Here is a 25,140-nt window from a genome sequence, read left to right as displayed (position 1 = left end):
TGGTCAGCCATTTGTTCTATTGCCCTTGATGAATCCATTATCTAATGGAAGCCAATTTTTGAGCATGCTATTAGTCTTATCCAAATAGTAAACCAGAGGAGGAGTACTACTATATTTGGCAAAAAACTACATGTGGTAAATATCAAATCGTTCAAAATCCTTAATGGACACCCACCATTTCTGCAAGTGCAAGCTTCTATTTAGGGACTATTTCTAAGGGAGGCTTTTCAGTGGGATAGGCATTAAAAGAATGAGAGGCCAAATTGAATCAACAGGATATATACGGAGGAGCTCGGAGTCTATGCCTCTTTCGTTTCTTTGGTGGACATTAGGGGTTCATCAAAGTAGAAACTATACTTTGAATGATCCACATTATTCCCCAGAGAATCTATGAGGAAGAGTTTTAATAAAACAAGGCACTAGCATGCCCATGATATAGTTTACTGAGCTAAGAATGGGCTAGCTCTAATGTATGAGCACTTACCTCACACTCATGACAAGAATCGAATTGTCAATTCTTGCCCACTCCCTTCCTTGAATCCATCCGGAAAGAGAAAAAGATAAACGATTCTTGTCCGCTCCCTTGAATCCAAAAAAGAGAGAAGAAAATAAAGAATAATAAAAAATTTCTTAAAAACTGTTGAAAGATGGCAAGAGGGGTCGTTGTTGTTGTAAATGGGGTGAGGCAATATGAAGGTAACATCACCAACTATGTGGTGGTGACTTGTCTGGTTGCTGCCATGGGTGGTCTCCTCTTTGGTTATGACTCAGGTTGAGCTCAAGCTACCCTCTTAATCATGAACCATTTAAATTCTTCTTTATTCCTGGGGTTATAAAGTTAGTAATGACTTGCTATTTGATGACCAAGATTTTGAATTTAACAATGGAAATTAAAAACCACACACTTAATATTGATGTGTATATATATAGTAACATTTAGCGATTGCAAATGGTATTGTTTTGCAGGAGGGGTGATTACAAGGGGTCCCGTCCTGAAGAAGTTTTTTCCATCTGCATTTGAAGAAGAGAAAGATGACCATGAAATGGATCATGGAGGCGTGTACTGCAAATCTGATGGCCATCAGCTGCTGACATTGTTTACCTCTTCTCTGTATATTGCAGCATTGGCATCTTCCTTCATTGCTTCCTCAGTAACGAGGGCCTATGGCCGAAACATTTCCATGTGCCTTGGTGCCTATATCTACTTCACTGGCGCTGTCGTAAGCGCTGCTGCAATTCACACTTCAACGCTCATCATTGGTCGCATATTGCTTGGCATAGGTGTTGGTTTTACCATTCAGGTATATTATATAAACAAGGAAATGTTCTCTTAGCAAACTGTCTGACGTGTTATGTTACCAGATTGTCAAATTAGTACCATATTCGGACTCCTACAATATCTGATGGGTGTTGCATTATGCAGTCGATTCTAATCTATATATCAGAAATGGCGCCACCAAAATTTAGAGGAGCTCTCAACGTTGCTTTCCAAATGGCAGTTACAATTGGGATATTAGTGTCGAATTTCGTGAACTATGGTACTGCTCAAATAAAGGGTGGATGGGGATGGAGACTCTCATTTGCTCTTGCAGTTGTCCCAGCACTAATGCTGGCCGTTGGATCAATATTCTTACCAGACACTCCCAATTCCATGCTTGAGCGAGACCAACCTGCAGGGAAGGCAAAGGAACTATTGAAGAAAATTCGCGGCACGTCCAATATAGAGCTGGAATTCCAAGACCTTGCTATTGCATCTGAGGCGGCAAAAAAAGCACAACATCCATGGAAGACCATCTGGCAGAGGAGATATAGGCCTCACCTTGTGATGTGCATCCTGATTCCATTTTTCCAGCAGCTGACTGGCATTAATGCCATCATGTTCTATGCACCAGTTATCTTCAATACATTAGGCCTTGGTGACAAGGCTTCACTTTTATGTTCGGCCATAATTGGCGCTGTTAATGCGGTTTCCACTTGCGTTTCTATTGCCTTTGTCGACACTTGTGGGAGGAGGCCTTTGTTCCTTGAAGGTGGTGTTCAAATGTGTATTTGTCAGGTAAATTTCATGTGTTTTGTTATGTTTTACGCATACCATATGTTGTCAAACTGTGAACCAGAACGTAAGACTCACTTAGTAGTCTTAATTGTTTGATTGCAGGTAGCTATAGGAATCTTGATAGGTAGCAAGTTTGCAGTGTCTAGTCATGGGTCGTTTTCAGAAAGCGAAACGGATTTACTGGTGATAATAGTTTGTTGCTATGTAGCAGCATTTGCATGGTCTTGGGGTCCATTGGGTTGGTTAGTACCAAGTGAGATATGCCCATTAGAGATCAGATCAGCAGGGCATGCCCTGAATGTGTCTGTCAACATGTTGTTCACTTTTGGGATTACTCAAACTTCCCTTACCATGCTTTGCCACTTCAAGTGTGGTCTCTTCTTCTTCTTTGCCGGCTTCATTGTCATCATGACTGTCTTCGTGTACTACTTCTTGCCCGAGACCATGAACGTACCAATCGAAGACATGAACATAGTGTGGAAGACGCACTGGTTCTGGGGGAAGTACATCCCGGATGATGCAGATGACTTTGTTGACCAACTCCACGCAGGCATATCCAGGGGCGGATCCACAGAGGGAGAAACTTTGCCAAGTCCGCGGCTTTGACCCCCCGGAACGACCAGAAGAATCCCGAGAGGTTTTTAAAGAAACAAACTAACAGCAGCCCACCAATTCAATACATGGGACCCCTCCCCTTCTCTCAGAGTCTCTCCCTCACTCTTTCATATTCTCTCTCAAACTCCCACCACTACTCTGAGTAACGACTGCAGTCATATATACCACCCACCACCATATTCTCTCTCACTCTTTCATTACGGTATATCATCCAATGCGGCATATCGAGGGTGTAGTTTTAGTTTTATAGCCAAAGTTTTGGAGTACCACAAATTTGAGTGTACCAATAATGTACTTTCTTTGTGTCTATGAATTCAGTTGATTGTACATTTTCAACAAAATTAATCTTTCTTTTGATGTATGATAAACTCACTAGATTTTAACAGCTTAAACCATTCCACTTAGAGAAAGATTAAATCAATTAATCAAAAAACTTAATATTATAAATTAAAGTGTAATAACTTAATCAAATATTGTTCTACCACCAAGGCACCAACTAATTATGACTCTAGTAATACTAATGTTACAATTAATGAGTTTGAGTTTTCTCTCCATGATTTAAAAGAGTAAAAACAAAAAAAGGTTTTATTATAAAGATAATGATTTTAACACCCAGATTTGGGCTTGTGGTTCCTTTGCGGTCCTAGTGGTTTTGTTGATTTCTAATTTGGCCTCATTTCCTCTTTGCCGGCCCTCTCAATTTTCTACTGGTCCACAATTTAATTTTCTTATTCCCTTTTTGCCCTTCTTGCAGTTAGCTTCTCATTCAGCGACTCAAAGAGCTTCATCAACCTCCAAACCAAAACCTCAAAAGCTCCAAAGCCTCACAACAATGTCCACCACCAAAGCAGGTACGAAGGAGAAGCGCGGGACTGAGCCCGATCTCACCAAATTGGACAACCTCGATCCCGGCGTTAACCTCTCCAAGTTCGTTTTTCTATAATCTCTTCCTTCTTCTTCTTTGAGATTGAGAATATGGTGGATTTTGATAGTGATATCAAAGGCCTTATGTCGGCGCTGCAGTAGATCAGAGAAAAGGCTCACAAGGACGGCCTGAAGAAGAACGAAGAGACAATTTCCAGGTAATTTCAATCGTTTTTGCTCTGATCCGACTCAATTAACACTGAAATTCGAAATTTGAAGCTCCTTCAGTGATTGTTTTACAAATTTTTCTATTTATTTTTCTATTTATTTTTCATTGTTATTGTTATTAGAATTGTTACTGTCTGAATTGTTATTGTTATTGTTAATGGGACTGGGTTCTATTTGCTTGTTTCTCATATTTTTCTTTGGTGTTTGGTTTCGAAGAAAAGTGTGCTGAATGTGAAGATGGAAGTATGAGATTTGACATTTTGTTTGTTCTTCCAACTTTTGATTAGCTTTGATTTTTCTAATTTTGTTTTTCAGAATGTTCATTTCTTCTCTGGTATTATTACGAGGGATGAGATTCAATAGGATTGCAGTTTCTAAGACTTTGGGTTCTTCAATTTTGTTTTCTAGTTTCCATAGTTCAACATTATTTCTTCCTCCATCAAAGAATCCCACGGGCATCAGAGCATCAAAAAAGATCTTTGTTCTCTTCATGCCTTAGTGCACATAAACTAGGCTTTATGCCTATGCTTGCAATTTATCTTTGCATTGTCTTTTCCACCTTTTTTTTTTATTACAGCCACTGTCAGTCTTTTTTCTTCTTATTTCAACTCTTTAATTGCTATCATATATGTTACTGGGATTTTTAGGATTTAAAATTTGGTTTATTGTGATTTTTTCATATTGAATGGTTGAATGTACTAAGCTTTTTGCCCATTTTTTACATAGATTTGAAATTGTAAGTAACAAATAACAATATGTTATATATTGTTACTGTTTGACAGTAACAACTTGTTATATATCGTTACTATTTGGCAGTAACAACTTGTTATATATTGTTACTGTTCGACAGTAACAACATGTTATATATTGCTACTGCTTGGCAGTAACAACATGTTATTGTTACTGCGTTATATATTGTTACTGTTTGGTAGTAACAACTTGTTATATATTGTTACTGTTTGGCAGTAACAACATGTTATATATTGCTACTACTTGTCAATAACAACATGTTATTGTTACTGCTTGACAATAGCAACATGTTACTATGATTTTTATGTTTTTTCTTATGGTTTAAAATTTGATTGTCTGTTATTGCCACGGTTAGACAAGGACAATTCTCTAATGGATAGTGGCAATCTTCTAACAAGGAGAGAGACCAAGGAGTGGGTGGGTTGGGTGGGGATGACTAATGGTTTTATGTTATTGTTACTGTCTAACAGTGACATTTCTCAAATAGACAGTTGCAATTTTTTAATATGGTTCAGAATGTAGTTGTTACTTGTTGTCAGTGACAACCTTAATATTTTTGTTTAACAATAACAATCTATTACCGCCCATTTATGTTTTAACAATGACAATATACCCTTGTATCATTTTGAAAAAAAAAAAATGAACATGTATAAATTTAGTTCGCCTAAAAGCAATGATGTCAAAACAATCAGCATGCGGTTCCATTTTTACTCCTGCAATGGAAGCCATGCAGCTGCAATATGGTTGTACATGCAGCAGCAAAATTTGCCCGTTCATGTAATGACTTTTCTTCTTGGATTGAGGATGCACCTAGTTGGCTGCAACTTTTTCTTTTGTCTGATGTATCTCGCGGTGATTAATCAATGAAAAGCTATGTGTTTTGTCAAAAAAAAAAAAATCAATAGCCTAAAAGCAAGAACAACACAAGTTATAATAGTTTAATAATAAAAATAATAAAAGGTACATAAAAATCATAGTGAAGCAGGTGACAAGTTGTAAGAGTTTAATAATAAAATAATGAAAGGTAAATGAAAAGTATAGTGGAGCATTAGTTATGCTACGCTGTCGGAGAAAAATCGATGGCAATATTGTAATTTTGATTCATTTTAATGGCTTTTCTCACACTTGATTCGGGTCTTTTAAAAAGTGGACCGCTACAGTATTTTACTGTAGCGAATGGGCCGTGTAATCATCCATTTTTTGCATTTGGACTTAAAAAAAAAAAACCCTTTATTATACTTCATTTATCTAAATTTTGAATTCAATCTCACTTTATCATTTAAAAAAAAATGTCTTAACAATAGAAATTTGAAAAAGATCAAAACAATCTTATTTTTAACAAAAATTATTCAGGTGATAAATTGAGATAATTTTTTTTAAGTAGTGAAGTGAAATTGAATTTAAAATTCAGATGGAGTAAAAGAGTAAAAAGAACAAAAAAAAAAAAAAACACACTCTCGCGAGTGTCCACGCGCTCACAACGCGAGTGAGGAAATATATACATTTTACGGAAAAGCCTAAAACCCTGCTTCTCCCCCTCCTTCTGCATCGGCCGCTAATGGCAACCTCGAAGCTGTCATCTCAAATCCGTCGCATTCGCCTCTCGGCTCTCAACTTCCTCCCGGCTCTCTCTCACGCGCGTGAATTCCACCTCCTCACAAACCCCAACCCTAATCCTAACCCGAACCTTCTCTCACCTCGAAATGCCTACGTGCTTGCACAAACTCTCACTTTCTCTCACTCTCGATTTCTCTCCACTCGCTCTTTAGATGACTATGAATCGGATTTCGATGGACTCGGCGGCTCCGGTGCTGACTCAGCGACTCAGTCGGAGGTTTGGAATTTAGACGGTAGTGCCGGTGAAGAGCCGCTGCTTCCGGTTCAGGCGCTGATGTCGGTGCTCGACGGGTTTCATGAGCTCACTGGTCTGCCATGGTGAGTGTTGGTTGATTTGTGGTTGGCCTTCTTTTACTGTTGTGTTAGAATTTGTATATGTTTTTTTTTTTTTTTTTTTTGTGATTTAAATTATTTACAGGTGGATAGTGATTGCGTCCTCTACTATTGCAATGAGAGTTTCATTGCTCCCCTTACTTACCATGCAACTTAAAAAGGTGCAAAGGATTGAAGAGTTACTTCGCAAATGTGAGTTTTACAACTTCACTTCAATCCATATGATTACTTTTACTTCCCAAAACTTTGGTTCTGTATCAGAGACAATTACCAACTGTATCGAGAAATGCTTTTTTATGCATTGCTATTCGCCGACCCTGGTGTACAATAGCATGTAGTCAGTTAGTATTTAGTGTTCTATATTTTGTTTGGAGGTTATACATAAACAAAAAAGTGTTTTATTTTTCTTTTGGCATAAATATATTTTGTTTTTCAACGTAGCTATCTACTTATAAATTTTGTTTCACTCGTATGCATTTCTCATAGTGCCTCCTCCACTGCCACCACTCTTCTCAGGAAAGAGTTATATTGATCAATTTTCTCTATTTCAAAGGGAAAGGAGGGCAATTGGATGTCCCTCTGTTTTATGGTTCCCTGCATACTTGTTTGTCCAGGTAATTATCTTATCTGATTTCTGGGAGTTATCTTTTGGAATGATGTATTGTTATTTTTTTCCCATATGGATATAGTTCATCATAATATAGTTCATATATTAATGAAGCTGTGAAGTTGAATAAAGCAGTTGTACAAGCGAGTAGGAACAAATTAGATTCTTTACTTTTTTTCCCACTTACTATAGGAGCGGAAATGTGGACATGAACACATTGCCATGTGATTCCTGAGGTCACCAAATTTATTTTCTCTGATTGTGTACTGTGATATTGAAGATTTGAGGATTAATAGAGTGGATTAGAGCCTTTGATTGCTAGATGATTGATCTGAACCTAGAAAATATTTCATTTGACAGCCACATAGAATGGGTGGTTAGTAATGGGTTAGAAATCTTTTAATCTGTCATATATATCCTGTACCTCATCTTCTTTAATTAAGTTTTGATGACTTTTACATTGGACTCCTCATACATGTTGAATAAATGAGTGGTAAGATAATAAGGACAGAATTAGAAGTGAATCTGCAAGTTTGCTAAGAGTTAGCAACCTTGATGGCTGATGTAGGTCAGTTGAAGGCTTTGGTAAAACTAGGAAAGTCAACTCTCTCAAGAAGAGTGTGGGTTATGGTTGTGAAAGAAAGATGTGTTGGCATTTCTAATCACACGAAAAATAGAGTTTTTGCAGAAACAATATGTAATTTTCAAATTTTTTCCTAATTAATGATGTTGCTCTGTCTTCCAATTCATCTGCAGGCTCCATGCTTTCTCTTGTGGTTTTCTAGTATTCGGAGAATGTCACTGGATCATCATCCAGGGTTTGATTGCGTAAGGAACTGATGTACTTATGATGATACATACACGAATGCCTTTTATATTAATGACATTACTGGTGAAATTATTACTCAGTGTCATCTATAGCTTAGCTTCTCATATATTCATAGTTGAAGCTTCTCATATATTCTGCTAGCTTTCTGCAAGCTTCTCCAACATTTATTTCAGTTCTTTAAAGTATTGTGTACCACATAACTATCAATTATCTACCCTTTGATCAAGTGAATGCACCAGAAGTGAAAATGAATTAGCAGTGGATGTAACTGTCAACATTTATTTCAGTTATTTTTTATTTACATATTTTGTTATCATGGGAAAACATATATTATAAAGTGTTTTCCAAAAAAAATGTAGCTTATTTCATTTTTATGTGATGCTTGTGGAAAACCAAAATGCATAATTCTTCACAGAATTTTTTGAAGGTAGTGCAGTTCTAAAATATTGCTAGCATTTATGCAAGTTTTCTTTTGGCGTTGAAAGCAGATGAACATGGAATTCTGTGCTTTCATTTCAGGGTGGCACTTTGTGGTTCGAAAATTTGTGTGAACTACCATCTCATAGTGTTTCAAGCTCCATCTTTCCTTTCCTGATTGCTGGTTTGCACTATGCATCTGTTCAGGTATTCAATCATGTACTTGGTCTCTGTTGATTACCTGATTTCAACCTTATGGGTGATCATATGGCCAATTCTGTTAAAAGAATCTGTTATACTATAGAGCTCCCATTGCCCCATGTGTGGGTGCTTCAGTGTGTGATTGTTATTGTACTATGATTGATACGGAACTCAAAAGGCCACCTGATAAGTAAAATTAAAGAACCAAAGATCATTGAAATCAATGTAACTCAAGGCTGGAGTAGATTTGAATTTTCTAGTTATTACAGTATACTAAATAAGAGTTCTGTAGTGTTTAAAGAATGGGCCAAATCTTCTTAATATTTGTAGGCACAAGGGTCTTCTTTAAATAACTAGGTTGGGGTAATTTAAATTTTTTGGTCTTTTGCAGTGTCCCTTTAGCTGATGAGATGGCTTTTTATGTGTATGATGTTAGTTTGTGGTCAGGTTTGGGGTGTTGTATATTTTTCTTAATTATGTTCCTTGTACTTCTTATCTACTGAAGCCTTGTTTCAATTAGTATTCCTGCCCCTAAAGATTTCCGAAAGCCATACCTTTAAATGCTTACCAAACTATCCTATTATTTTTCTAGTAAAAACAAAGATCTTGCATCCTAAATTCCTAATTTGGTCTCCAAGTTGCTATCCTACATCAAAGCACTTATAAAGTTGATTCTTTCCCTCTTTCTGATACAAGTTTTTTCCCCAGCTGTCCTGTGCCAGATTTTTTCTTGCTACAAAATGAAGTTCATGACATATGCTTTGTGCATTAGATGCCCTGGTTCTAATTCTATTGCTCCACCTTTTAACATTTCTGTGGCCTTCAAGATTAATGCTGGAATATGGCAATTTTTGACGATATCATATTCTGCTTGTGTGAGAGTGAAATATTACTTGTTAAAGAGTTTGTGTCTTACTGTCATCTCAAATTTTGCTAGATGTCTTGTGACATTATATGGCTGTAGGATTTGACTTATTTTTAAGAGCTATATATATATATATATATATTTCAATTCTAAGAGTGTAGCTGACATTTATCTCTTCAACTCATCAGATTTCTTTTAAGACATCTTCAGTTGGGAATGGGAATGACCAGTTGGACTCATTAGCAAAGGTGAGTAGATATCTCATTGCAGTTGACTTTTTATTTTATTTTTTAGAGTGTGTGCTCTTTTTTGTTAGCTAAAATTATATTTTTGTTTTCACACAATTGATCAGACTTCTCTTAGTGCAGCTCCTCAAGTCTTTTATGAATTTCATGACACTGCCTATATTTTTTATTGGCTACAATTTTCCTCAGGTACTTGTATATCTTGTCTTTCTAAGTTTGTAAATTTAGGCTTTGTTATATTGGATCACATCGTTGTTCTCTATGTTGGCCAAGGAAATTTCCACATACAGTCTACATTCTTTTGCAGGGAAGCCTAGTATATTGGGCTACCAATAGCTCGCTAAGTGTCATTCAGGTGAGTAAACTGTACTAATCTTTTAACTTCCTTATAAATAGAGATTAAATTTGATTTTGCATTCTTGATTTTGTTTTTATATCTCGATACTTGAAATTTATTTTTTACGCCTTTTAGAGGTGAAATTACTTTTTCTGGGAGTGTAACATAGGACAAGGGCAATGTTTGTATCATTCGTACATTGTAAATAAGAATCATAAAACTATTTTTTCCTTCTAATATCTCATAATCTTTTCAGAAATTAGCTCTCAAACATCCTGCTGTACGTGCAAAGTTAGGGTTGCCAGACAAGGATGCTCCTACAAAGACTGCGAATTCTGAGGAGTTGAGCACTCCTGAAATATCACCCTTGGCTTCTCCTGCAAGATGGAAGAAAATATCTTTACAGAACCTGTCCCCTAAAGAGCTTCATAATGTGAGTGTCTATGAACTAGAACTTTGTGCACTATTTTTATGTCAGATGTCATTTCAGCTTTTCTGATAACTTCACGGCTGGGAGTGTGGACAGCTTTCAGTCCAAGTCTTATCAGAAGGAGATAAAGAAAGAGCACTTCCTTTACTAAAGTAATTGTTCTCTTCTCATCTGACTACATATGTTAAATTATAAGTTATTATTATTTGTGTATAGGATTTGCCAGCTTTCTTGATATTGTTGCACTGAATAAACAATTTTAAAACAGACTTGCTCTTGAGAAGGATCCTGAATATGTAGGAGCGTTGATTGTAATGGGTCAGACTCTATTGCAAAAAAGATTGCATGCAGAGGCTACTGAATACTTTGAGCGGGCTATCACCAAGGTCCCAGTTAATGTTTGCTTTATATGGTTTTTAGTTTTTACCTTTTGTGTTTTCATAACAGCAGTTATGATTGGGTTTATCTTGGGTGTACTAATTGCATTTGCACCATAATTTGTGATGATTAGTTTTAGAATTGCGCTATACGTGTGTCTGCCTGCTTAACAAAAAGTCAAAAGTCAACGAATATGATACTTAAAAGGGATGTGTGTGATTAGTCTCTTATGCTTGTCTTTTCCTTGTGTTTACTGTTTCTAGATTGGTTTCCTTTGGTTATTCATTATTAATCAGAAGCTGCTCTTCTCTTAACTATCATCAGCTCTTAAGTACTGGCCATCCCACAGAAGTGGAGGACATTGATCTTCTAATTCTTGCATCTCAGTGGACTGGTATTGCCTACATACGGCAGGTGATGCTGAGTAATGCTTTACTGAATTTTAAGCTTTTTTGTATATAAGTCTTAGAAGAAAACGTTTGAGACTGCTAAATATTCTTCCAAGGAAATGCTATTGCTGACACAGATGGTTAGCATGGTGACATGTTTATTAATCTGCAATGCTTTGGTGTTTAGGGTTTTAATAAGTGTTAAGACTGAGCCATGGAATGGTTCAACAGGTTCAAAAGCCATATTTTAAATTTTCTCTTCGGGCGTGTTTGAGCAGGGAAAAAGTGAGGAAGGGATAGTACACCTTGAAAGAGTTGCAAAGCTGAAAGAGCCAGATGAACCAAGGAGCAAGGCCCATTATTTTGATGGGTTGTTATTGCTTGCAAGGTAATTTATTTATTCTTTTCATGTGGATGCAAGGTATTATCCTTATTTATTATACATTACGGTAGTAAATTGTGAAGAAATCATGCACATGTGGTATATAAAGTGCTTGCTTATTATTTTGGGTTTTCAGTGCTTTATCGAATGTGGGTCGCGAGGATGAAGCTTTGAAGTATTTGCACTTGGCTGCTGCTTATGATCCCGCTTACAAAGAATACTTGGAACAAATATCACAACGAGGACCATAGTTTTCTACTTTTGTTCCTCATCTTCTCAGCAGATCGATGCACATTTTATTTTTTCACATTATTGTATATTTTTATCTTCATTTTTATTTATTTATAGGTACTGAATACTGAATACTGATCATTGATTTGTATTTTAAAATAATATTCTTCAACGTCCTAGATTAGATAATTTACCCAAACAATCAATTAAATAATTCACAAATTCTTGTTCCATCTATCCTCGTCAATGACAATTTGATTTTTGTGTGAGGAGGTTTTAAGTTCAAAACACATTGACATATTATCAGATGCTGATAAGAAAATGATAGGAAAATAAAAAGTAAGGCATTTTTTACTATATAAGATTAAAGAAGTCAACTTGTCCTCCCTTCTTGAATTAAAAGAAAATATTCATTTAACGGAAAAGCCTAAAACCCTTGGACCAATAAAAAATAGTAAATTTCGGACCAATAAAAAAAGAGCCTTAAACCCTGGTTCAGTGACAGTGGTTCTTCTTTCGCATCCGCCTGAAATGGCAACCTCCAAGGTCTCATTCCACATCCGTCGCATTCCCCCCTCCGTCTTCAACTCCCTCCCCGCTCTCTCTCACGCGCGTGGATTCCACCTCCTCACAAACCCCAACCTTAATCCTAAACCTAACCTTCTCTTCCCTCACCTCCCTTGGAACGTCTACGTGTTTGCTCAAACTCTCACTTTCTCTCACTCTCGATTTCTCTCCACTCGCTCTTTAGATGACTTGGATTTCGATCGACTCGGCGGCTCCGGAGCTGACTCAGCGACTCAGTCGGAGGTTTTGAATGTAGGTGCTAGTGCTGCTGAAGAGTCGCTGCTTCCGGTTCAGGCGTTGATTTCGTTGCTCGACGGGTTCCATGAGCTCACTGGTTTGCCATGGTGAGTGTTCATTTTTTTTCTTATGTTTTGTTTCGGAAGATTTCTTTTATAATGTAATTTTCATTCTTTCTCTGTTTTGTATGCTTGCTTGTTGAGAAAATGAGGGAAAGAACTAGATAAAGGAAATAAAATTTTCCTTTTATTCTTATTTGGCATCATTTACAGGTGTTAGAATTATAATGTGGGAAGTATCTTTTTTACTTTTAAGTGCTAGAATTTGTATATGTGTTTTATTTTTCTATTTGTCTGTTTTTTGTCATTTTTTCTTTTGTGATTTTAAAATATTTACAGGTGGATAGTTATTGCATCCTCTACTTTTGCAATGAGAATTTCATTGCTCCCCTTACTTATCATGCAACTCAAAAAGTTGAAAAGGATTGGAGAGTTATTTCCCCAATGTGAGTTTTAGACTTTCACTTCAATTCATTTGATTGCTTTTACTCTTTAAATGTGTTATGAATTTTTTACTTCGAACTCAATTGGGTTTGTGGTTTTAACTATTATTCATTTGGGTTTGTGATTTTCAAGTTTGGTTATGAATTTGTGAATGTCACCATGTCACGCCACCATCTGAACAGTCCGGAACTGAATTGTGAAATGCTTATCTCTGATAGCACAACATATCAGGCCAAGCCTTTTTCCCCAAACGCTAATAATTTAAAATCCTTAAATTTAAGTTTGGGTGATTTGTTTTAGGGTTTGCAAGTAATTTTGATAGATGCTTTTCGCTTATATCTTTATGGTAATCAGTCGTGCAAGTTGGAATGGAGAGTCTATTTGTTTGGCATGGACCAGTTAAACTTGGAATCTGGATAAACCCTTTTGTTGTACTAGTAGAGATGTTTGTTCTGTGCTCTTCACTGTAATCCGCTATAGTCATATTTAATTCTCTTCGCCGACCCTAGTGTGCAATAGCATTTAATCAGTTAGTATTTAGTGTTCTATATTTTGTTTGGCACAACATAACTAGTAGCACATATTTGTACTTTATTCTTACTAAATAAATATCTTTTGTTTTTCAACGTAGCCATCTACTTATAAATTTTGTTTGACTCATGAATTTCTCACAGTGCCTCCTCCACTGCCACCACTCTTCTCAGGAAAGAGTTATATTGATCAAATTTCTCTATTTCAAAATGAAAGAAGGGCAATTGGATGTCCCTCATTTTTATGGTTCATTGCATACTTCTCTGTCCAGGTAATTCTCCAATCTGATTTCTGTGACTAGCGTTATCTTTTGGAATAATATACTGTTATTTTCAGCATTAATGATGTTGCTCTGTCTTCTAATTCATCTGCAGGCTCCATGCTTTTTCCTGTGGTTGAATAGTATTCGGAGAATGTCACTTGATAATCATCCTGGGTTTGATTGTGTAAGGCACTGACATACTTGTGACAATGCATATATTCATAGTTGAAGTGCTGGTATCTTATATTAATGAAATTACTGGTGAAATTATTACTATCATTGTCATCTATAGCTTAGCTTCTCATCTCATATATTCATAGTTGATTCGCTGGTATGAGAGTATGACATTTTTTTAAAGACCTGCTAGATTTCTGCAAGCTTCTCCAACATTGTAGGGGATTTTAAAATATGATTTAACATGATTTCACTGGTATGATTAGTTTATTGCCATATTTGTGATTCAGTCATTGAAGAGTTGGGGATGAGTGGAAAGGAAAGGGAAGGGAAGGGGGTTTATTGAGATTCCCATTCCCAAAATTGCATTATGTTGTTATCAAAATGGTATAAGATATTTCAACCCTTTTACAGCAGAAACCACACAAAAATGTTTTGATATTATTTCTGACCATACCTTTTGGCAATATATTGCATTTTTAATGTAAGTGGTTTGTCTTATGCAGCTTGCTTGTCTTTTTATTACATATTTGGTTATCATGGGCGGACATATAAAGTATTTACCAAAAAGAAAATGTAGCTTAACTCAGTTTTATGTGATTTTTGTCTATACTATGGTCTGTGGAAAATGGATATGTATAATTCTTCACAGAATTGTTGACTGTAGTGCAGTTCTAAACTATTGCTAGCATTTATGCGATTGTTCTTTTGGCGTTGAAAGCAGATAAACATGGAATTCTGTGATTTCATTTCAGGGTGGCACTTTGTGGTTCCAAAATTTGTGTGAACTACCTGATGGTGTTTCAGGCCACATCTTTCCTTTACTGATTGCCAGTTTGCACTGTGCCAATGTTCAGGTTCTTAATCATGCACTTTGTCTCTGTTGATTTCAGATGTAAGCAATTTACCTTTTTATCTACTAGTTTACCTGATTTGAACCTCCTGGGTGATCATATGGTCAAATCCCTTGAAAGAGTCTTTTATACTGTCAAGCTCCCATTGCCCTATGTCTGGGTGCTAAAATGTGTGTTTTTTATTGTACTATGGTTGATGCAGAACTCAAAAGGCCACCTGATAAGTGATAAAGAACTAAAGATCATTAAAATCAATCCAACTCAAGGCTGGAGCATATTTGATATTTCTTGTTACTACAGTATAGTTACAGTATAGTAAATAAGAGTTTTGTAGTGTTTAAAGAATGGGCCAAGTCTTCATAATTTTTGTAGGCACAAGGGTCATCTTTAATATTTTTGTGGCCTTCAAGATTGATAGCTGGAATATGACAACTTTTGATGATTTCATACTCTACTTGTGTGAGAATGGAATATTACTTGTTAAAGAGTTAGTTTGTTACTCTCATCTCAAATTTTGCTTGATGTCTCAAGATATTATGTGGTTGTAGTATTTGACTTATTTATGAGTTATATATGTCAATTCTAAGAGTGTAGCTGACATTTATCTGTTCAACTCATCAGATTTCTTTCAAGGTAATTTCAGTCGGGAAAGGGAATGACCTGTTTGACTTATTAGCAAAAGTGAGTAGATACACTATTCATTCTAGAGTGTATGCTCTTTTTGTTTGCTAAATGGCAATAATAAATTTTATCAGTTAAAATATTTTTTTTTTCCACACAATTGATTAGAGTTCTCTCTATCTCATTGCAGTGCTACAAGTTATATTTGTATACCATGACGCTGCCTATACTTGCTATTGGCTACTGTATTCCTCAGGTAGTTTTATATCTTATCTATATAAGTTTGGGAAATTAGGCGTTATTATATTGGATCACATGATTGCTCTCTATGTTGGCCTAGGAAGTTTCCACATACACTACATTATTTTGCAGGGAAGCCTGGTATATTGGGTTACAAATAGCTCGTTAAGTGCAATTCAGGTGAGTAAATTGTGCTATTTTTTTTAACTTCCCTATAAATAGAAAATAAGTTTGTTACTTTGCATTGATACCTAAAATTTATTCTTTATGCTTTTTAGAGGTGAAATTTCTTTTCTGGGAGCGTAACATAGGACAAGGGCAATATTTGTATCATTAGTACATTGTATATAAGTATCATAACACTAGTTTTACTTCTAATATGTCACTATTTTTCCAGCAATTAGCTCTCAATGATCCTGCTGTACGTTCAAAGTTGGGGTTGCCAGACATGGATGCTCCTACAGAGACTGCGAATTCTGAGGAGTCGGGTACTCCTGAAATTTCAAGATGGAAGAATATATCTTTACAGAACCTGTCCCCTAAAGAGCTTCTTAATGTGAGTGTCTATGAACTAGAACTTTTTGCACCAGATGTCATTTCAGTGTTTCTGACGACTTCACGGTTGGGATTGTGGACAGCTTTCAGTCCAAGTCTTATCAGAAGGAGATAAAGAAAGAGCACTTCCTTTGCTAAAGTAATTGTTCTCCACATTAGACTTCATATATTTTTAATTTTCTAATCTTAAATTATTAATTTTTATTAATGTTTGTATATAGGATTAGCCAGCTTTCTTGATAGTTGTTGCACTGAATAAATAACTTCTTAACACAGACTTGCTCTTGAGAAGGATCCTGAATATGTACGAGCATTGATTGTAATGGGTCAGACTCTATCGCAGAAAAGATTGCCTGCAGAGGCTACTGAATACTTTGAGCGTGCTATCACCAAGGTCCAAGGTCATGTTTGCTTTATATGGTTTTTAACTTTTGTGTTTTCATACAAGCACTTATGATTGGTTTATCTTCAGAGTACTAATTGCATTCGCACCAGAAATTTTGATTATTAGATTTTAGCATTGCACCATATGCCTGTCCGCCTGCATAACAAAAAGTTAACAAATATGATACTTCAGAGGCATGTTTGTGATTGGTCTCTTATGGTTTTTTTTTTCTTGTATTTACTGTTTCTAGATTGGTATCCTTTGCTCATTCATTTATTAGTTTTAAGCTGCTCTTCTCTTAATTGTCATTAGCTCTTTAGTGCTGGCCATCCGACAGAAGTGGAAGACATTGACCTTGTAATTCTTACATCACAGTGGACTGGTGTTGCCTACATACAGCAGGTGAGGCTGAGTAATGATTTACTGATTTTTAAGCATTTCCCTATACAAGTGCTCAGAAGAAAAGTTTTGAGACTGTTAGGTTTCATGTATGGTTCCGACAAAAAAAAAAAAAAAAGGTTTCGTTTATGGTTGAATAGTGTATATATTCTTTTATTTGACCAAAAAAAATGAATATATATTCTTTAAGCAAATGCGGACAGATGGTTAGCATTGCGACATCCTTATTCATCTTCAATTCTTTGGTGTTTAGGTTTTTAGTGTTATGACTGAGCCATGGAGTGGTTCAGCAGGTTCAAATTTAATTATCTTTTTCCGCATGTTTGAGCAGGGAAAAAGTGCGGAAGGGATAGTACACCTGGAAAGAGTTGCACAGCTGAAAGAGCCAGATGAACCAAGCAGCAAGGCCCATTATTTTGAAGGGTTGTTATTGCTTGCAAGGTAATTGATTTAATTTTTTTCATTTGGTTGCAAGGTATTATTTATTAGACATTAGAGTGGGTAAATTATGAAGAAAACTTGCACCTATGGTATATAAAGCACTTGCATATTACTAGTAGCTCTGGTTTTCAGTGCTTTATCGAAAGTGGGTCGCAAGGCTGAAGCTTTGAAGTATCTGCGCTTGGCTGCTGCTTATAATCCAGCTTACAATAAATACTTGGAAGAATATGAAAACGAGGATGACAATTTTGTTGGTGATCTTGTCAGCAGTAGGCGAGGGGATTATTGATTCCGCAGCCATATATCAATGCAACATTCATTTGTTGTGATTTGTTTTTCACCTAATTGTATATGTGTATGCTAATTTTTATAGGTGCTGATCATCGATTTGTAAATAATATTCTTCAACGTCCCCGATTATATAATTTGCCCAAATAATCAATTACGAAAATTAATCGGTGATAGATCTAGTAACAGTAGGTTTTTAGTCCCCGTAATTTTTCTTATGTAATCACGAATCATGTAACTTTAAAGTGGGGAGGCTAAAAGGACGAAAAGTAATGGGAAAATATAAAGAAAAAGAAGCTGGCTGATTGCTGGAGATCAGTCACTATAGTCTTTAGGGTAGTATGTATCGACACTCGTGACTCGACAACACTTTATTTGCAGCCCCACGTGGCCTCCATTTAATACAATACAAGTTAATAATTCAATCTTAGCCTTTGTTTTTTTTAATGAGTCTTACCAAGTATTTTTTCATAGACAACTCAAAGACTGAGCAGGGATTGCTTCGGAATCAGACCACAGGGATTGCTTCGGAAGGACCACAGGGATTACTTCGGAATCAGACCACAGTGACCACTTGTCTAGTCTTGATGTATTTGACTATTTGCACCATCTCAATTCTCACATTGAATTCAGTTTCCACCCAAGTTTTTCTCCAACAAGCCCCCATCTAACCCTCATTCAATCTCCTATTAATAAACCAAAAGAAACAAATAGAAAATCTGTATTCTCTCTCTCAAACATTCCTTTCTTCCCCACAGAATAAATTACTTTCCAAATTAGAACGCCGGATCAGGCAGGAAAACAAGGACTCAAGAAACCTCAGGAATTCAAAAAGTAACGTATCAAAGATTGCAGTACTGAACCCACCAAGATTGTCTGCTTTTCCCCTTTCTCTCTACAAGCTCACAACTTCTAGCACAGGTTGATTTGAGTTTGACTGAAAAAGACCCCCTACTCACAATTCTCAACTAGCCTAGAGAGTCTAGACTTTCATTGTTTTTTTTGTTTGTTAATACTCTTTTGCCACTTATTTATTTCTGCTCAAAGTTTGGCAAAACTCTCAATTTTCAGAACAGCAATTTCATCCAAAAACTTACAAAACATCACATGTCCAAAAGTCACTAAATATCTCTCTGCTCTGAAAGACAAAGTAAATCAAAGGACAAGAAAAAGAAGAAGAAGAATGTCATGCCCATCACACAGCATCAGCTACAATGGCAGCCACTGCGCATGCGCAGTTGGGCATCTGCTGAACCAGACAAGCAACACCTGCGTCCTCTTTGCAGCCAATTCCACCATATCCATCGACTCTGGCATCGACACCTACGCCATAAGCTTCCCGGAGACCATCTTCTCCTTTGACTCCATCAAGAAGTTCACGCAATCCCAAGCCGTCTTCTTGGAAGCCACGCTTGTCTTGCTGCTTTCTTGGCTTGTCTTCTGCTTCTTTCTAAGGTTTATGAAGCTTGGCAATGATGGTAGGAGCATTTGGTTTAGGCTTAGATGGTGGGTCAGCAGATTGGATGTTTGCTTCGCCACTAGGCATTGGCTGGTTAGTTAGCTTTAATTACTCACTTACCCACTTTTTTTCTTGTGCTAATTAATGGCTTTGATGAATAATTTGTGAGCTTATTTGCACCATCTTTATATTTAGTAATTGGTGTAATTGAATCACTACCATCATAAGGGGCCACTTGTCACTAATTTATTCTAATAATTGTGGGATTGGGGCAATATATGCCTTTGAGAATTCGTTGAATGCTCAGAGTGTCCCTAGAAACCTAATAATCATGAAAAAGAAAAAAGATTGTGATTAAATTCATTAGTCAGTTAACATGTACTCAAAATGTTGTTGCTTGGAACTTAAAAGGCAGTATGAGATTTTAGGCTTTTCCCTACTTGGGTTTTGCTTCCACTCTGTGAATCTTAACTTACCAGTTGTAGTGGTGCTATCTTTGTTATACTGTGTATATGTCCAACTTCCTTCATAGCCAAAAAGATTGGTGCATCATATATGAGCTTTGTTGTGATCAGGATATGAATAGTAAGGTTACCATGTGAATGGAATTATCATTTGTTGAAATGATAAGATGGTCCTCATGTGGAGTATTTCATCAGTTTACGTACTTCTGTGTGATAAACCCTGAAGATTTAAATCCTGAGAGACACTGATTATGCTTCCTAGTTTCTGTTCAAGTATTGCTACAGTTTATATTTTCTGTCAGATCGTACCACTCTTTTACATTTTTGTTGTAGAGAATTGATCTGTTGTGAATTTTGTCTATGGCTACTTATTGAAGCCACTTTTCAACATTCAATTTTTTTACATTTTCCTTTCAACAGCTTTGTAGCTTTCTTATCCATCCTGATAACAAATTATGACAAAGGTTTAACTAGCTTTGTTTGTGGCACAGGATGATCAAAAGGTAGTTAGGAAACGGAAAACAGAACTTGGTGGAACTTTCTCAATAGCAAGTTGGATTCTCTTCATTGGTTTGTTTGCTGCGTGAGTATTTGATAAAATTCTTTTCGAACCGTCACTTCTTTCGTGCTATTTTATTTAGCTGTATGGGTCTTTTTTTGGTTACTATTTGTCATATTAGTTTATATTTACTTGGCTTTTCAGTTTTTTTACAGGTTGCTCTACCAAATCATAACAAAGAGAACTATTGAGGTACATAATGTCAGAGCAATAAATGCACCTGACTTGGCCTCCTTCAACAATGACATGGAATTTAACATAACCGCTATTTCTAGTATGAGCTGTTCAAACTTACGTGATCTTGGTACTTTAGTTACTGGAAATCCTGGCTTCATTGACTACAGAGTGGCTCCTCTGTCAAAATTTGGGAACTACTCGTGTCAAAATACGAGTAGAGGACCAACTATAACTCTTAGGTGCAACAATTGTCAACCAATTCAAGACAATTTGTACATTTCCTGGCAGTTTGTTGATCTTCCTGACAGTCCTGCTGCTGCTGTTGGATTTCAGTTCAATCTTACTACAAAGAGTCATGCTAATAAAAGACATGTGAGCTTTGTTAGTGGAACCCTTAAGAATGGAAGCACTTTTGATGATAGACCTGTTACGTTCAGAGGGAGTAATACAAATATATTAAAATTCAGTTTATTTCCTCGGATATACCGTAATCTACATGATCTACGGCTCATCCAACCTCTGTTTCATGAGTTTGTTCCGGGTTCATTTTTTCACGACACAAGTCAACTACAAGCATCCCTTGGAAGTTCTAAGGACGGAATACTTAACACTACATTGTATGTCAACTTTCTCTCTGCCTATATTGTGGAGATAGATAACCAAAACATTATGGGTCCTGGTAAGTAATATGTGCTTTCCTAGCTATATAAGATCCATCCTTTCACTTATGTTCTACGTTTAATCTGTAATTCAGTAATTTACAAATCTTGTGTTCCTGTCTTTGTTTTAAATTATTCTCCTTTTTTACTGTTGCAATGCTTCTGTAAACCCAGTTTAGTCATATACATCTTCTCTCTCTCTCTCTCTCTCTCTCTCTCTCTCTCTCTCTCTCTCTCTCTCTCTCTCTCTCTCGGGGTCTCCACATTTCTATAACATATTGTGATTATTAGCTGCTTGATTCATGACCCTTTTGATAATTTTAAAAGGTATCTTTATTTCGTTAAGTCTAAAACAAAGAGGATATTTGATAGGTTAAATTGAACTGTTTACTGAGTGCTACCCCATTTTTCTTCTCACACTTTTGTGTTAAAGGTACTTGGTCCTCCATTGATGTATTCACTAAAATCATGTCACTGATTTTAAAAAAAACCTGGTTTTAAGAAAGAAAAATCTTCCGGGCTTGCACTTCTTTAGTAAACCAGATCAAATTGATTGCATTGGGATTACTCAACTGAGTTAGACTGATCTGATCAGAGTCCAAACTCACACAACCATTTCTGCCCTAATATTGATAACAACGACTCCAAAATATTGATTTTCTTGTTACCTAGTCTTAGTTGAAGTTTTCGCTTTTATAATTTAGTTCTATTGGTAAATAGTTGTAAATTTGTTTCTTTTGACCATCTAATATTGTCTTCTACCTTAACATGTAGTGAGTTTCCTTGCGGATCTTGGTGGCCTGTATTGCATCTCTATTGGCATTTTCTTCTACCTTCTGGTGCAAGTATGATACTTGATTCTTAAAGTTTTGTTTTCTTTCTTGATCACTATTTTCATGTTCAATTATAAAGCATATGAAGAAGGAAAACCTAATGCAAAGAATCTGGGACTTCAACTGTAAAGAAGATAACGTTAAATGATGCACACCACTACTTAGCCTTTGCATAACGCTTAGGAAAAGTCTTTATATTAGGTCCCAATGAAAAGTCTCTCTAGGGGTCTCCTATTCCTGTTTGCTAGCAAGTGCAGCACATGCAATGCTATTTTTCACAGCCCACCTGCTCTGGGCAATGTGCTAAGTATGACACTGTCCCCTTCGAAGCTTCCTTTTCATTGACCGTTTTCATGATTAATTATGAAAATTATATGAAAATGGTCAAGTACCCAAATCTGAGGCTTGCAGTATATGAATACTATTTTCAAGAATGCTTAAGATTCTTGTGCATTTTGTGAAGAATGCTCGACAAGGTTCTTCATTTATGTGGCTCCTTTTTTTGTGTTTACTGGCAAGCACAGCATAAGTGATGCTTGTTCTCACAGCCTACCATTTTTGGGGTGGCATGACATTAACCTAGTATTGTAGACTGGAGGACAAGCATCGGTCAAGCCTACCATTTTCTAATTTTTGTTTTTTACTTTTGTAGTGTGAGTTTAGGATAAAAAAACTCCGCAATGAAGATAGCGTATTGCGCAAGATCAGAAATCGGCGAAAAGCTCAAGACCACTGGGATAAAGTAATTTCTCTCATAAATTCCCGTTTTATTTTACTTCATATTTGTCTGAATCTATATAATAAAATTCACTGATACATATGCTTTTAACTAGTTGAGAAAATATGTGATGTACACATGGGGCTGCAAAGCATTGGATGATTACTATGAGAGCACAGAAAAGGGATCAGGTTGCATTAGTTTCAATACAAAACCAATACATCGAAATGGACCATCACACAGGCAAAGGCAACAAGAAATAGATACCATTAGTTTTAACAGGAAGCTCAGCTTACCTAACAAGAAGGTCATGCTCTATGCTTCTGTCTCTGTTTAGACTTCTGAAAAACCCATTTTCAAGGTTTTCTTTCCTAATGTTTAGTACTTTCTTCTCCAAAAAATGACTTGGTTCTTTTAATTTTTAATTTTATGTTAATCATGCAGACTGCTGTTCAAGAGTGCTCCCACACTGTTGGGGATCTGAAATCATTTACACCAGGAAGTACTCTGAAACCTGAGGAAAGTTCATCACACTCTGGAGTTGGACCTGTGAGTCACTCTTCTTGTTTGTTTCTGAAAGAGCATGGGTATATTAGGTCTAGTTTGCCTTTCTTGACAATCCTTCCACCATGTTATTGTTTTTCAGTACCCCACTTAGAACCAAATTTTTTGTTGATATCAGTATATCGGCTAAATTTCAATCCTTGATTGTCACAGATTATCTGCAAGCCAAATCACTGTTTGAGAATTCCAACTCATCTATGCATATTATTAAAATGCAGTAGTTTTGACAATTGTATAGTATAAGCTAACTCTACATATTTATTTTTAGATGGCTTAACACCAAAACCAGAAGAGAATTGTGTAAAGGCTTCTAAAATGATGTAATGTGTGTTAATCAAGATTTGAATGTTGTTCTTTCAAGAATAAATGATGAAATAACTCAAGATTTATGTGACTTGTCTATCAATCCGGATATGTCGCGTTTGCTTTAAACTTTTTTGATTGATGAATATTTGAACATGACATGTTATGTATCTTTCTCATCTTTATGACTTCCAGCCTCTGCAAAGTGAATTGCTTGGCTCTGCAAAGGATGGAAAACAGCAATCTGTTGGTTTGTGCAAGGAAGGTTCATCCCTGCCTAAAACCTTATCTCTGACAAATGATGATGATATCATTCCGCCACCACCTTCACTAGGTAAGAACAAGGGCACCATCTTAAAACCGAAGGACCCTTTTTAAACTTTGCTGATGTTACTTGTCTACTTGTTCACTGCAGAACAGAAGGACCCTTCTGAAATGGATATGGCTGATGTTCAGAAGAATCTTAAAAGTTTGTACGAGTACAATGTTATGCTGAGGGAAAAGTTGGTGGCTGCTCAGTCTTTGTTCCATTCTTTAGCTACAAAACCCTCATCTCCAGTAACAGAAAGCGACATGTAGCATTACATAGAATCTGAACGACACATCTCCAGTAGCTTCATTCTCTATACGATGTTTCTTGAGGACATATACCATTATATAACTTTGTAGTGTGCTCATTATTTTTATTTGTTATTGGGGCACTTGGGGGGTAAAGTAGTTCACGGGTATTGGGTAGTCTACATTTTTTAAGCACTGTTAATTTTGTTAATTCTTTACACTAAGCATTAGCAAATATGATTAAACAAATTTTAGTCAACCATATAAAATTGTTCATTTTTTTTTTTAATTTAACAAAAAAAAATGAAAGAGTTTGTCCTTTTTGTTTCATCTTCACCTACAAAATATGTCAATCAAATCTCAAATTCGGAGTTCTTGCAAGTTGCAACCACACAAACATCCACGTTTAAACCCCACCCACCACAACGAAGATGATTATTGATGATGGCATTTCATTCTGATGTTCACAAAAATAAAACTCATGCAAGAAAAGCGAAACCAACAAGGGAAAAAACAGGCAGCAATACTGTCTAATAATTGGGATAAATTTTCAAACAGTACACTTATTTTGGGGTCAATCTTAGTTTAGGACACCAATTTGGGTTTGTCTTAGTGTAGGACACATATTTAGGATTTGTGTTAGTTTGGGACAATCCGTTAACTCCGTTAACTTTTCTGTCCAAAAAGAGATAATTTGATTATTTTATATTTTTAAAACAAATAAATATTAAAGAAAAAAGAAAAAAACTAAAAAACAAAGGTTACTACCTAAAAAAATCAAAACTTTTTCTTTTGGAGGAAAAAAAAAATCATGAAAAAGTTTAAAACTAAAAATTAATTTAAAATAGATTAAAACTAATAACAAAAAAAGCAAAAAGAAAAAAAAAAAAAAAAAAAAAAAAAAAAAGAGATCCAGCCCCCGTCGTACCCCCTCCCCCCTCCCCCCAGCCCCCGTCACACCCCCCACCCAGAACCACCCCTGCCTCTCTCCCCCAACCCAGCCTCCCCCGCCTCG

General features: G+C 36.1%; 4 protein-coding genes across 4 annotated transcripts; all 4 read left to right on the top strand.

The window, feature by feature from the left end:
* The first annotated feature begins 647 nt into the window (after positions 1–647).
* Positions 648–4,434, top strand: LOC147280656 (sugar transport protein 4-like). Its single transcript, XM_086246355.1, has 6 exons — positions 648–771; positions 967–1,301; positions 1,424–2,056; positions 2,159–2,588; positions 4,217–4,311; positions 4,411–4,434. Exons 1-6 carry the CDS (start codon positions 648–650, stop codon positions 4,432–4,434), a joined length of 1,641 nt encoding a protein of 546 aa, XP_086102481.1.
* A 1,637-nt stretch (positions 4,435–6,071) lies between these two features.
* Positions 6,072–11,946, top strand: LOC147280655 (ALBINO3-like protein 2, chloroplastic). Its single transcript, XM_086247896.1, has 14 exons — positions 6,072–6,448; positions 6,549–6,655; positions 6,950–7,077; positions 7,827–7,898; positions 8,419–8,523; positions 9,571–9,630; positions 9,751–9,816; positions 9,935–9,982; positions 10,221–10,397; positions 10,491–10,546; positions 10,663–10,780; positions 11,097–11,186; positions 11,440–11,549; positions 11,680–11,946. The coding sequence occupies exons 1-14, from the start codon at positions 6,072–6,074 to the stop codon at positions 11,792–11,794; spliced, it is 1,629 nt and encodes a 542-aa protein (XP_086104022.1). The 3' UTR covers positions 11,795–11,946.
* Positions 11,947–12,234: 288 nt separating this feature from the next.
* On the top strand, positions 12,235–17,977 carry LOC147280654 (ALBINO3-like protein 2, chloroplastic). The gene is made up of 14 exons (XM_086247533.1): positions 12,235–12,685; positions 12,977–13,083; positions 13,756–13,883; positions 13,987–14,058; positions 14,804–14,905; positions 15,524–15,583; positions 15,714–15,779; positions 15,896–15,943; positions 16,161–16,319; positions 16,402–16,457; positions 16,595–16,712; positions 17,016–17,105; positions 17,434–17,543; positions 17,676–17,977. Exons 1-14 carry the CDS (start codon positions 12,306–12,308, stop codon positions 17,830–17,832), a joined length of 1,653 nt encoding a protein of 550 aa, XP_086103659.1. The 5' UTR covers positions 12,235–12,305; the 3' UTR covers positions 17,833–17,977.
* Positions 17,978–18,418: 441 nt separating this feature from the next.
* LOC147280653 (uncharacterized) lies at positions 18,419–24,453 on the top strand. The gene is made up of 9 exons (XM_086247048.1): positions 18,419–19,383; positions 20,246–20,337; positions 20,469–21,169; positions 21,924–21,994; positions 22,635–22,724; positions 22,816–23,007; positions 23,145–23,249; positions 23,763–23,901; positions 23,983–24,453. The coding sequence occupies exons 1-9, from the start codon at positions 19,015–19,017 to the stop codon at positions 24,144–24,146; spliced, it is 1,923 nt and encodes a 640-aa protein (XP_086103174.1). The 5' UTR covers positions 18,419–19,014; the 3' UTR covers positions 24,147–24,453.
* Positions 24,454–25,140: the final 687 nt, after the last annotated feature.

The sequence above is a fragment of the Dryas octopetala genome, chromosome 6 (assembly GCF_963921425.1).
Source record: "Dryas octopetala chromosome 6, drDryOcto1.1, whole genome shotgun sequence".
Lineage (NCBI taxonomy): Eukaryota > Viridiplantae > Streptophyta > Magnoliopsida > Rosales > Rosaceae > Dryas > Dryas octopetala.
This window is presented reverse-complemented; position numbering and strand designations above follow the sequence as displayed.

Bases quoted from the DNA above. Each gene is read 5' to 3' on its own strand.
- LOC147280656 (XM_086246355.1), top strand. From the start codon at position 648: ATGGCAAGAGGGGTCGTTGTTGTTGTAAATGGGGTGAGGCAATATGAA. The intron at 772-966 runs GTTGAGCTCAAG...ATTGTTTTGCAG, and splicing joins CCTCTTTGGTTATGACTCAG to GAGGGGTGATTACAAGGGGT. The intron at 1,302-1,423 runs GTATATTATATA...TGCATTATGCAG, and splicing joins GTGTTGGTTTTACCATTCAG to TCGATTCTAATCTATATATC.
- LOC147280655 (XM_086247896.1), top strand. From the start codon at position 6,072: ATGGCAACCTCGAAGCTGTCATCTCAAATCCGTCGCATTCGCCTCTCG. The intron at 9,817-9,934 runs GTACTTGTATAT...ATTCTTTTGCAG, and splicing joins TTGGCTACAATTTTCCTCAG to GGAAGCCTAGTATATTGGGC. The intron at 10,547-10,662 runs GTAATTGTTCTC...ATTTTAAAACAG, and splicing joins AGAGCACTTCCTTTACTAAA to ACTTGCTCTTGAGAAGGATC.
- LOC147280654 (XM_086247533.1), top strand. From the start codon at position 12,306: ATGGCAACCTCCAAGGTCTCATTCCACATCCGTCGCATTCCCCCCTCC. The intron at 14,059-14,803 runs GTAAGGCACTGA...ATTTCATTTCAG, and splicing joins ATCATCCTGGGTTTGATTGT to GGTGGCACTTTGTGGTTCCA. The intron at 17,544-17,675 runs GTAATTGATTTA...TCTGGTTTTCAG, and splicing joins GGGTTGTTATTGCTTGCAAG to TGCTTTATCGAAAGTGGGTC.
- LOC147280653 (XM_086247048.1), top strand. From the start codon at position 19,015: ATGTCATGCCCATCACACAGCATCAGCTACAATGGCAGCCACTGCGCA. The intron at 21,995-22,634 runs GTATGATACTTG...TTACTTTTGTAG, and splicing joins TCTTCTACCTTCTGGTGCAA to TGTGAGTTTAGGATAAAAAA. The intron at 23,008-23,144 runs GTCATGCTCTAT...TTAATCATGCAG, and splicing joins TCAGCTTACCTAACAAGAAG to ACTGCTGTTCAAGAGTGCTC.